At 35.7% G+C, this 13,005-nt stretch overlaps 1 protein-coding gene across 1 annotated transcript; it reads right to left on the bottom strand.

The window, feature by feature from the left end:
* Positions 1–843: 843 nt before the first annotated feature.
* Positions 844–12,784, bottom strand: LOC139876294 (nuclear pore complex protein NUP214). Its single transcript, XM_071863597.1, has 17 exons — positions 12,355–12,784; positions 11,366–11,565; positions 10,968–11,136; positions 10,603–10,746; positions 9,599–9,723; positions 9,319–9,431; positions 9,001–9,137; positions 8,756–8,918; positions 7,064–8,183; positions 6,305–6,457; positions 5,841–5,898; positions 5,570–5,703; positions 5,358–5,482; positions 4,562–4,892; positions 4,260–4,446; positions 2,125–4,083; positions 844–1,181 (listed from the first exon to the last, which is right to left on the bottom strand). Exons 1-17 carry the CDS (start codon positions 12,566–12,568, stop codon positions 1,072–1,074), a joined length of 5,442 nt encoding a protein of 1,813 aa, XP_071719698.1. The 5' UTR covers positions 12,569–12,784; the 3' UTR covers positions 844–1,071.
* Between the last annotated feature and the right edge of the window lie 221 nt (positions 12,785–13,005).

Consider the following 13,005-nt stretch of genomic DNA (forward strand, 5'->3'; position numbering starts at 1 on the left):
TATACTTTTATTTTTATTCCAATGTAGGCTATATACTTCAAAATATACTAATGTAGGCTATATACTTTCAAAAAATGTACTCATGTCAAGAAAACACAATTTTGGTGTTCTTCATAAAAACCGCTCATATTCTTCATCGAATTGTGAAATCGTTGTGAATTTTGAATCTTAATACTTCACAAAAAGCTATTAGTCGAGGCTATTGGCATCATTTTCAAGTAATTTGAAGCTCCGATTATATGATGATGTTGATACGATGAAGATGATGATGTTAGCAGGTTTCTAAGTTTTGTTGGTATACATCGATACATTTTTTAAGAGTATACAGCCTAAATTGATATTTTTCTGAATATATAGCCTACATTGGAACAAAAATAAAAGTATATAGCCTATTTATGGCTTTAACCCTATTTTATACCGTAAAGTTAAATAACTTTGATAGCATACAAACACTGGCGAGTTAGCGAGTCTATGTTATGTAATGTGGGGACATATGACTCCACTACTTTAAAAAAAAACTTTTATAACATTTACTCCTCAAATTATATAGGACACTACTAGATTTAACTATAAGACCGCGTATATTTTTAAAATATATTATTATTAGGAGGTAAACAACCACTAAAGTACCATTCAAATTTACTTAACTTTGCAATCTTTTTGAAGAGCCCATTGAGATTTCAACCTAGATTCGCCACTGCATACAAATCAACTAAAGACCTGAGTATGCAAACCAACTAGGTATAGGCAGTGCTAAGCCTTAAACGCCCCTGACTGATTAAGATATAAATGTTTGACTTATGTTTTATTTTCTTTAATGAAACAAAACACAGTCATTAGTTGATTTTGGTTCAAAACTTGATACCATAACATGATTTCAAGCAACCGTCTGACTTTGCAATCAATATTTGCTGAGTAGAATCAAGAGTCAGCGAAATATATTTAATTCCTCAATGATGAACAATTATAACAGCTAATACATAGTAGTAATATATTTATATTTACCCCACAAGCTCATATACTTGTGTGCAACACAGTTCCTGAAGCTACTTGTCTTCCAGTGAAATAAAACTATTTCCGCATCTGCGTGAAGAGCTCAGACGGAGGCCTAGTAGTTCCTCCACTGTTACCAAATGTTGAGAATCCACTTCCTCCTTGACCACTAAAACCTCCAAACCCACCTACACCATTTTAACATATACTTACTTGGTGATCAAACATTAATTATTACTAAATATACTAATAGCACACATAGTTTCATTACTATATATACCCCTGTGAACATTAACATTAGCAAGTTCTGCACAGGGTTATTTTAGTAATTTCGTAATTTATATTATTTTATAAAAAATTAAATTCATTTTTGGTTTGCTTTTTCCCAGTGAAACAGGGCCCACACACCCCTAGTTAAATAGCTAAAGTGCAACAGTAACACCTAGTGAAGGGCTTTCTGTACAGGTTTACAATCATGTATAAGAGAAAACTAATCGGACAGATCACTTAAATCTAAGAGAAAATCATTTATTAAAACTATATATGTTAGTGCCAGTGGCGGATCTAGGGTTGACCCGATTGATGGTCACTGGTGTCACCTGTTAAAACCCAGGAAAATTTTCTACTAGATGGTTTATTTCAATGGTATCACACAAAAAAAATTACACTATCCACTAGTATCACTAGTCAAAAAAATCCACTACATCGCGTATTTCAATGGTGTTCCTTGCAACCACGGATCACATGGTAGATCCGCCCCCGGTTATTGCCCACTGAAACACTCTTTGTTGAATTGTGACTCACAAACACTTCTTCTACTATTTAAAAAGATAGAGTAATTTAATAGCAAATAAAGAAGTGTTTACTGTGAATGCATAAACAATTTTATACAATAGTAAGTTAAATATTTGAGCATAATGATTTAGGAGTTTGTATGCATTAAAAAGGTATTTAATGACTTTAAATCCGTTTGACGATCTGACCCACATACCTTTAAGCCAGGTTTACTATTTGTCCAGTTTGAGATGCAACAAATAATGTTGACACATTCTAAATAAATGGATTCTGAAAATTCCACCTCTATTATATTTATAGCCATAAGAGATTTATATACAGTAGAAAATCACTTACCAGAAGCCGCCGCTCCAGCAAATCCACCACCAGCTGCAGAAACACCACCAAATCCACCGCCAGCCGCCGCAGCACCGCCAAATCCACCGCCAACTGCCGGAGCAACACCAAATCCACCGCCAATAACCGGAGCAGCACCAAACCCAGCACCTGTAGCTGCACCGCCAAAACCACCACCGCCAGTAGCTGCAGCAGCAAATCCTCCACCGCCGCCACCTGCCGCTAGACCCCCAAAGCCGCCACCTGCTGATGCCAGATTAGCAAACCCACCACCACTTGAAGCAGCAGTTGCAAAACCACCGGCAGTTTGATTCCCACCAAAACCACTACCAAACGGACTCGGTGAAACAACATTTCCAGGTAGACCAGATCCAAACTGTCTCGATTGTCCAAACGAGCCAAGAACCGACCCTAAAGCCTGTTGACCAGACCCAATCCGAGCAGGCTGACCAAACCCTTGTCCACCACTACTTTGATTGTTGTTATTACTCGCAAAACCACCAGAAAACGCACCGAAACTTGTCTGCTGAGGTGGTGCAGAAGGTTGTTGAGATTCAACGTTAAATGATGCAGGTCTAAACAGACCACCAGTTGTTGGCGAAGGAGTAAAAGAAGCAATCGGGGTATTTGTTGGTTCATTACCAAACGGTGCACCAAATGGATTCTGTTTTGGTGCAGACGGGTTTGGGTTTGGGCTTGACCCGAGACCAAACCCGCCAAGATTTCCTAATGTAAGTTGAGTAGTATCAGAAGTTTCTTCCTCCATCTCATCCTCCTGTGTAACCGCGACATCTGAACCGTTGATCTGTTCACCAACCCTGTCCGTCAGATTCGATATGGACGGTGAGGATACAGCAGGTGATACTGACAGTTGTTCTGGTTTAGAACTTGTTACTGGTAATGCAGGACTAGTTGTAGGAGTTAGGTTGCGTTCATTTACTGAAAAAGACCCGGTTGACGGTTGAGTTGTAGGTCCTGATGAAAAAGAAACAACAGGCTGAGAAGGTGGTGTTTGACTTTTGAAGTCAAACTTGGGAGCTGAAACTACATTAGGTTCAGAACTTGTCACTAAAGCAGGACTAGTTGTAGGCGTTATGTTGAGATTGTTTACTGAAAAAGACCCGGTTGACGGTTGAGTTGTAGGTCCTGATGAAGCAGAAATATCAGGCTGAGGTGGTGATGTTTGACTTTTGAAGTCAAACTTTGGAGCTGAAACTACATTAGTTTCAATTGTATCGGGATTCAATTTAGACAGATCAGATTTGGAAGCACTCGAATCTACATTTACTGTGGGTTTAGAGAAAGAGGTGGCAGATGAAGATAGTGGGGCAGTCTGAGTAGGACCCACTTTATTCCAGAAACCGGTTAAAGATTTACCGAGTGATATAGCAGATGTTGAAGATGGATTGGTATCTTTAAACGAAAAGGGTGATGATGTGGCAATGGGAGATGGATTTTCTCTAGTAGAAGCTTCCAGAGAGAAACTTTTTCCTGAAAATGCAGTAGATGAGCTGGAGTTTGTACTGGGCACAGCAGAAAACGAAGATTCTTGAAACTTCTTGGACCAAATAGAAGGGCTTTCGGTTACAACAGATTTCTGGTTGGTATCTTTGGTACTGGATTCTGAATATTCGATAGGTTTCTTATTTGTCACAACTGACTTTGTGTTATTTGATAAAAGATTCGGGAAACTCTGAGACTGTTGACCAGGTTTAGGGTCATTGACTAACACAGGATCAGACTTAATGGAGAAGGTTAAGCGATTTTTGGGCTTTTCGGAATTAGGATCATACGAGGTTTTGGCAGTATCCGAAGTAACAGCAGCTGTTGACTGAGAAACCGAACCTAAAAAGTGCCCAGAAGTTAGAGGATTTTTTGTTGAATCTGAACGGTAGTTACTATTAAGTGAGGAACTGGACTGTTCCTCTGAATGTTTTTTTATCTGTGTATCCTGGCTGCCTGCAAAACATCAATAAAGTTCTGATCAGTACCATTATTGCATTACTGTGAAAGCTACATAAAAGAAATGGCAATTTTAACCCACTTTACTTGATAGTGGGTAGATTTGGGTTGTGTTTGATCCTAAACATGTCAGTAAGTAAATATAGCTAAATGGGGAATGTTGAATTTTTTACCTCTGCTTTGAGACATATATGAAGTACCATGTGAAGAGCCATGAGAAATCACCGAACGTTCAGACAACCGTTGATTAAACTTTTGAGTACCAAGTGGTGAAGTTAATCTAGCAGGACTCATCTGATGGTTCTCTTGCAAAAGTATTCGTTTTACGGTTGTTTTTGGAGGTTCAATGCTAGCCCAGTTCTGCAATACAAGTTTATAGGGATGATAATCAATGTGTTAACACAAAATGTGCCATCAGCAACATAACAAATGGATATATTGTTATGATATAGAAGAACGTAGAAGAATAGGTTACCTTATCAAGTGAGTCTCTGCGCCTTCTGGCAGTTTCTGGTTCAAAACTATTTACTTTATCTTGTTGACTTTTCTTCATGTGTCTATGGGAAGAAGATGAATTTGAAGATATTACAACTTTACCCTTCGGTGTTTTGTCTTGACCTGGAGAACTAGCATCGTAAGAGAATCCTATTGTATCCAAAATCTCCTTTTTTACATTTGTTTTCTTCACAGGCTCGGAGTCTATATTAAGAACAGCCATTTGCTTTGAAAGACATTCAGAAAGTTTCTCTGCAGCTGTTAACTGTGCATTCATTGTGTTGTGTAGACTGTGCAAAGACTGAACGTGTCTGCAAAATAAATATTAAATTTTAATAAAATTAAAGAGTAAATTACACCGATAGTCCTTGTAGTTTACATGAAATTAAACCAATCGTCCTTATCTTTTGAAAATTACACCGATAGTCCATGTGGTTTTCTCGAAATTACACAAATCATCCTTATATTTTGAAACTTGTACCAATAGTCCTTGACTTACATATAATGCGCGCTGATCGTCCTTCCTATTAACGCGAAATTTAAGTAAGTCGGGGACGATTGATGTAATTTTAAAAAGAAAAGAATGATAAATGTAATTTCATGAAAATCGCAGGGACTACCGCATTGCACTACCAAATCAATGAGGGACGATCGGTGTAATTTGTAAGAAATAAGGATGGTTGATGTAACTTAAAGTTCACCACACAAGGACTATTGCTATAATTTACTGAAAAAATCAATTTATTTATCAACTCACTATATAATGAAATCTGTACCTTGGTGGATTTTGTTTCAAATGGAAAGATCTACGATTCATTTTGACATCACTATTATCACCAAACTTTTGAAGCTCGAGGGTGTTTAGATGCCTTTCCAGTTCTATTAGTTGGTTTGTCAAATTCTGGCAAACAATAACGGCCCGTCTTAATATCATATATCATTAAAATCAGAAAGAAAAAAGAAACTCAGATAGAACACATAAAGATACCTTATTTATCTCTAAGATATGTCTACGCTTCAAATCCAATTCAGAGCTTAACTTCTGCCGATTCCAAATATCCAAGTATTGACTATCTGTAGCCTGTTTAACGATTGCTTCCATATATACTTTCCTCGCCAAAACTTTTTAAAAAAGAAAAATATAAGCTACAGCAGAATACAAAGTTTATAGACTGACATTAAGTCGTAGACTAAAATACTCAAAAACAAGTACACAGATGTATAGACATTTGAAGATCAATTCTATACACTTGGGGTACCTTGAACCGTCTTGTCAAGAAGAAGTTGAACCTCTTCTGATCCTCGATGCAATGTGTCCTAAAAGGTTATTTTGGTAACTATTTCAGACTACAGAAAATCGAATTACATAGAAATCATATACTACACTACCAACACCTTGAAAAGTCTAGGTTTGCCTGTCTTAAAAATCAAAAAAAGACAGATGCAAAATAATGATATGTAATAGAAGAGAACAGTTCATGTAGAAGATAAAAAGCCAGACTATAGATTAAGAACTTAGGGTGTGTGGGCCCCATTTCACCGAGGAAAAAGCGAAACAAAGAAAAAAAATGTTTACGAAAACAAGAAGATTTGAAAATTAAGAAATTACTAGAATACCCATGTGCATAACCCTGTGAAGGTTACTGTTCACAGGGGTAATACAGTAATCAAACTATGTGAGCTAATAGTGTATTGAGTAATGATAGAAGATATATGTACTCACTGTCGACTTTTGGCATCTGTCGGAGAGTAGCAAAATGCCTTCTTCGAGTGCTGCAACGGATGGCTTATGGGCAGCAACAGAGGCATCATAAAAACCACCTGGTCCCACAATAGAATCCAACAAAGTGTCTAGTTCTTTCGCCATCTCTTCAACCTGAATAACATAAAGACTCAATTGTTACTTATAATGTTATTTGAAATATTGGGGCTTTTTGGCCTACAGCTCCAGTAGTGAAACTAGTGTTTGTGTTATACGAAGAAACAAAAAAATTAACACCCAACTAGAAAGACTCCAAAATGATGAATATGAAACACACACACACACACACACACACACACACACATATGGTAACTGAAACATAAAATAAATCCTATGAATCCCAAACCAATAACAAAACTTCCCTTTTATGAAGCTGCAAAACAACTTAAACATTTAGAAACGTGACTCATGCATCAAACATAGAAACTAACCTGTTGATTATCTATTACTAATGTACACAAATATGCAATTATAAGTTGTAACCAGAGAAGAGTAAAAATTAGCTCGTAAACACATTTTTTTATCCAATCGGGTCACTTGGTGAACATGAGTGGAAGTACTTGGATAATAACCTTTATGACCAACACACATCCAACAAAAGCTCCTTACGGAAAACAATTATATATAGAAAGATATGAAACATTTAACTGAAAAGCAAAGTTATAATATAAATATTATATTAATTATACAAACATAAAAGAAAGGTAGAAGAGTATTTACACTGTGTTGTTCTGATAGGTTTGGATCAGCATCTAACAATCTTGACGGAATGCGATTTTTAAGATTTCCCTTGTCATAAAACTTTAAACCGGAAGAATTTCCCAGATTTGTCTGTGTATCAGAAACAACTGGCAATGATTTCGTAACTGTGGCTCCAGTTGAAGTTCCATGTGGAAAAAGATTGCTCGGGGCTGATGAACCAGAAGTCAGCTTTGGGAACGAATATTTTAGAGGACCAGAAGTGGTCCCCACACTGGTAGCAGGTGAACTTCCTTGAACAGCAGAATGAGGTGATTGTAAAGACTTCACATCAGAAGTTCTAGATGAAAATGTGCCCCCACTAGATTGTGTTCTAAAAGCATTGGCAGAAATTATGCCCCTACTAGAAAATGATCCTGATGTAGAAGATTGTGCTCCAAAAGTGTTAGAAGAAAGCATGGCTCCACTAAATGATCCTGATGAAGAAGACGGTGCACCAAAAGAATTTGAGGAAAATAAGCCTCCACTAGAAAATGATCCTGATGAAGACGAAGAAGATGGCACACCAAAAGCCTTAGAAGAAAATAAGCCTCCGCTAGAAAATGATCCTGATGATGAAGATTGTGATCCTTTAGAGGAAAATATGCCTCCACTTGACATTAATCCCGATGAAGAAGATTGAAATCCAAAAGTATTAGACGAAAATAAGCCTCCGCCAGAAAATGATCCTGATGAAGATGATTGTGCTCCAAAAACATTAGAGGAAACGATTGATCCACTTGAAGTTCCAAAACGTGATTTGTTTAATGTATCACTTGCAGACTTTGTAAGAGAATCAGGTATCGATTTTACTATCGTAACGTCTTTATTTGCCGTCTTAAAATCGTCTTCATGTTTCTGGGAAGGAAGTGACTGCCCTTCATCTCTGTTATTATTCGGCTTCATAACAAAAGCATCTTGTTGTGTATCACCTATTATATGTGAAATTGCTTTCTCACTTGGTTCACTGACTTCAACTTTCTGAGTCTGTAATTCATGATGAGCGATGTTCATCACAGGATGCTGAGAACTGAGAGGTGACTCCACTTCTTCATCAGATACAGAATTAGAATCCTCTCGCAATGTGGTGGGGCCTACAACACTGCACAAATTGTAATCCAACCATTAGAGATGACAATTTCGACCCATTCATTTAATGAGAGGGTTAAGTTACATTCATTAATGACCAAACAACATGAGTAGGTAAGTGAAGAATGTGTCAAATGGTTTGTAATTTATCCAAATTCTAAGAACACATACAACCTCCTAAATAGTTCACTTCAAAAGATCAAAACCCATCCAGGCTCAGCTGTTTTAAGCCAGTACTACCAAGTGACCAGTTACCCTACTCGCCCAGTGTTGTAGAACTCGGAATTACTCGGCAAGTACTCGGTTTTTGCAACTCGGGGAGTACTCAGTCAAACTCGGCCAAAACTCGAGATTACTCGAATAATCGGCTAAAACTCAAAATTACTCGGAAAATCAGTCAAACTTGGTCAACATCCTAGTTCTCCTCGAATTTCCGAGTACTCCCTAAAAGTCCCAATCGAGTACTACCCAAGTAGCGAGATTTGCAACCTTGCCCGCCAGACCCGACAATCTTGCTCCACCACCACCAAGTATCTTCTGATTAAGGTATACTCCAAATATTATAATCAATAATACGAGAAATACCTGGCAAAATGGAACACTATAAGTTTTCCATCAACAGTAAGGCACAGAAGAATGCAATAAGGTGGAACTCTTGTATCTCCTTCCCCACACGGGAGTGTAATTGTCTCATCCTTATAAATTTTGTTGATAGCAAGCCCCAGAATCATATTATCATCATCGTTATCTGATGTTAAGCTGCTTAATTAGAAAAATAATAAATAAAAAAAAGAATATCAACCAAAATATTAAGCGGAAGTAAATGTTACGTTGAAGAGGAATTGTTGGAAACCATGCTTCAGTTTCTATTTCAATCTTGGAGGCTCCATTCTCCATATTTGGTGACCAAGCAAATAGCGCAATATGTTCATTGGTGTTCTTCTTATTAGCAACAAATGCAAGTTCACTGTGAATGGTTCAAATTTAAATAAATTATAATTAGCGCGTTCGTATAGCTCACCCGGAAAAAGTAATGCTTACACATAACCGATTTCTAAAACATAACAGTGTCTACAGCAAACTCATGGCAAAATATCTAAAACACTTGCCAATGTCCAAAAATATAAATATATAAAAAAAATACATACAATTCCTCCAAGTAGCTCACGGACGTATAGGGTCCACTTCCACACGGGATGGTGTCATCATTTACAGCAATGAACGCATCACTAAATGTCAAAGCTACTGGACTGGAAGAAGGCTGTAAAACAACAAAATTGTTTGATCAACATAAGCTAATTATAATTCTACTTTTTAATAAACACATAATAGTTTGTAGATCAAGGAAAAAGACATGTCAACGAAGAAAACGCTGAATTATTATCTTTTTCATACCAAAAGATAAATATACTAGAGTAATTTACTTACGTTTGTAATTTTTCCATCATTGACACATAGAAGTTGAAGTACGTAATTCTCCTCCTTCCCATCAGCATTCAAACAATAACAACCCAGCATTACACAATCTGGGCGAACCCATCTGACAGAATCCACTGTATAAAAGCAAAAATATATATATTAACATCATTCAAATTGAAAAATATACGTAAACGAATAAATTGAGTAACATGAACACATTTAGTAACATCAATTAGATAGAAAGCAAAAAAAGGAAAATGATACAATATAATCAGGACAGATATATTAACAAACATGGTGAACCAATTCATAAATACTAATAGATATAACTTAAATTAATATTGTGGCTGCACACATCCCTTTCACCCTTTCAGTTGTCTACTCTTCACAAAAATGATCCAATACCATATAACATAAATAAGGCTATCCTCATATCCTCATCCTCATACATAATCATTTTAAAAATTTTAATGTGTAAACTATAGAGGAATATTTGTGATAACGTGATGCAATATCACACCTCTAAAGAGGTAGAAAATAATAATCATCTTTCCAAGATATTGTGGAAGGATGCATAAGCAGCATAAACAAGATATTAATGGGATGCTGATAGTATTTGACCAATAAGAACTCTTCAACTTCCATTTAAAACCTCAATACACTTAGCATGATCAGGCAGACTTTGATAATACGGTATTAAGTGAGTCTACAACCCTTAGATTATGAATTTGAAGTTGGAACATATTCAAGACAAGGCTATGCACTTCTTTGCATTTTCAAAATGATACGGGTCAGTATAGTAATGAAGTCATCTTCAATAGCGATCAAAACTGTGAAGTCACATGAATCCAGAACAAGAAGCATTTTTGAAAAGGATGGAGCAACAGGCCAATTAGTGATATTTGGCAATAAAGCATACTCTTGATCTAAAACAAACAATAACAACTTATACAGATATATAATACATGAATGATGCATGCAAACACACAACGTCGATTCAAATAGTAATATACCTTTCACAACACAATTCGGATCATCACCAACCAATGAATCGAAAAGTAACTTTACCCTCAACTTCTCTTCAAACTTCGATGATAATATATGTAAGTACCCATCACTTGCCACAGCAAGAGATTTTTCATTCATGCTCCAATTAACTGTACCAAAAGAAATGGAAATCGCAAGATTAATAATACAAATCCTATCTCACTAGCTCTTCTTTTGTTTCCCACATCAACCTGCACCTCATACACTCATACTCAAAAAAGAAAGAAGTATTTAACTACTACTATGTTATGATGTTATCTATAGACAAAGGACAGTACAAGCTATAGACAAAATTAAGAAAATCGTCAAATTGAGAGATTATCAAATTTACCAGCATCAACATTGTCCATAATATTATTAAGATCGTCCTGGCCAGCTCCACTGTATAATTTACCATCACTTGCAAGAACAACATATTGGTCCTCCAAGTGTGAACTCCACTGCATGTCCTTGATGTAACTTGAGTCATCAAGTGATTTCACAAAAGATGGTTCATTATCCTAATAGAATCATAATCATAAAGGCATTGCATCAACTCATGAACAATATAATTCTTATCCACATCAAAAACCCATACTAAAATCACTTATCATATGGTCAAGAATATAAAAGAACGAGACTTCGAAAGGTTAGTAAACCAGCAACAATTATTTTGTGACTAATGCATACAAACCCCAGTTTAAAAAAGTTATACAGTGAACATATGAAATAACAAAAAGCAGTGCTAACCTTATTAAGAAGACCATTCAATGAGAAAAAATAAAGCTTTGAACCAACAGAGGCAGCAAGCATGAAAGAGTCCGCAGATAATGCCAATACAGAAACCTTTCCAATAGAAACATCCACAACACTTAGCTCCTGTATACAAGAACCATTACCTCCCTTATTCAACTCTTCGACAACATCGTTCGTCTTAGCAACACAAAACCCTAACAGCAACCAAGTTAGGAAATATTAAAGAAAACATTCAACAGCTTATAAAAACTAAAAAATGCTTTCCCCTTCTTTTAAAGAATATAAAACGTAAATCCCTCTAGGTTCCAACTTGCTAACTTTCCAACTGCCGTATACATAAAAATATCGGTACATATTTTAACACCAACAATTTTAAAGATCTAATTTGTTCTGTAAACTAATTTTTTCTTATCAAATTTACTTCACAAAACCTAGCTACATCAAATCCAACAGCTTCTTTCTTTTAAAAAATAGAAAATTATGACTTTTTGGTACAAATTCAACACAACATTTTTCATTATGCTCTTCACACTACAACATCAATATAATAAATAAACTTACATAATCAAAATCATTTTTTAGTTCAGAATGACCTCTTTTGAATTCAAAAACCTCAGTACTAACTTACTGAAGACATCAACACTCTATAACTACATAGAACTTAATACAACAGTGCAACATACAACCCTAACTAGCCTTCAATTACCAAAATAATAATTAATAATTCATTAAATAAAATTAAAAAATAAAACATCAGCACTACATACAAACCCTAACCAATATTCAATAAAGGAAATAAGTAAACAAAATCAATAATGATAAAACATCAGCTTACATACAACCCTACCTAGCCTTCAATTACCAAAATGATAATTCATTAAATAAATTAAATAAATAATAAAACATCAGCTTACATACAAACCCTAACTAACATTCAATTAAAAAAATAACTAAACAAAATTAAAATAACAAATCACTCTTACCAGAAGAATGAGCAACAATAATGACATCAAATCGTTGCGAGACAGCCAACGGACAAGACGGCAGACTGTTGACATCGAATTTGAAATCGGCATCGGATGTAATTGAAATGTGTTCACCGATTTTACTGAAACTGAAGTTATTAGTAGGAGTTTGGTCTCCTTCGATCTCTTGTTCAATTTCGATGATATTTTTACCGTTTTCAGTTTCCGCCATTGATTATTGATGTAATTGATAGGTAGAAGGTTGAAGGGATTCAAACCCTAGGGAGGAGATTCTAGAGGACTTTGGGCGGGAATCTAGTTTAGTTTATACTCCGTATGTGATGATAATAATTAAAAGGATGATATGACTTAAGTACAACCTAGTTTTGTGCCTCTGCGTGGAACGTAAGCAGAGTTTGTTTTCTATTTTTGCTTCACCGGAAGAAAATGAAACACAATCGAGTTTACTGTAGTAATGCATCCATAAAGTGATTATTTTTCTTCCTGGAAATAAGAAAAATATATAAAGTGAAATTGATCAAAATACACTTTTTTTTTAAGATTTCAAACAAAATACACTTTTTTAAAAAAAAAATTGTCTTTTTACACCATTCGGTAGACGGGATTTCCGTCTACCACCTTTATCTGTCGTCTACTTCCATTTTTACA

The sequence above is a fragment of the Rutidosis leptorrhynchoides genome, chromosome 11 (genome assembly GCF_046630445.1).
Source record: "Rutidosis leptorrhynchoides isolate AG116_Rl617_1_P2 chromosome 11, CSIRO_AGI_Rlap_v1, whole genome shotgun sequence".
Taxonomy (NCBI): domain Eukaryota; kingdom Viridiplantae; phylum Streptophyta; class Magnoliopsida; order Asterales; family Asteraceae; genus Rutidosis; species Rutidosis leptorrhynchoides.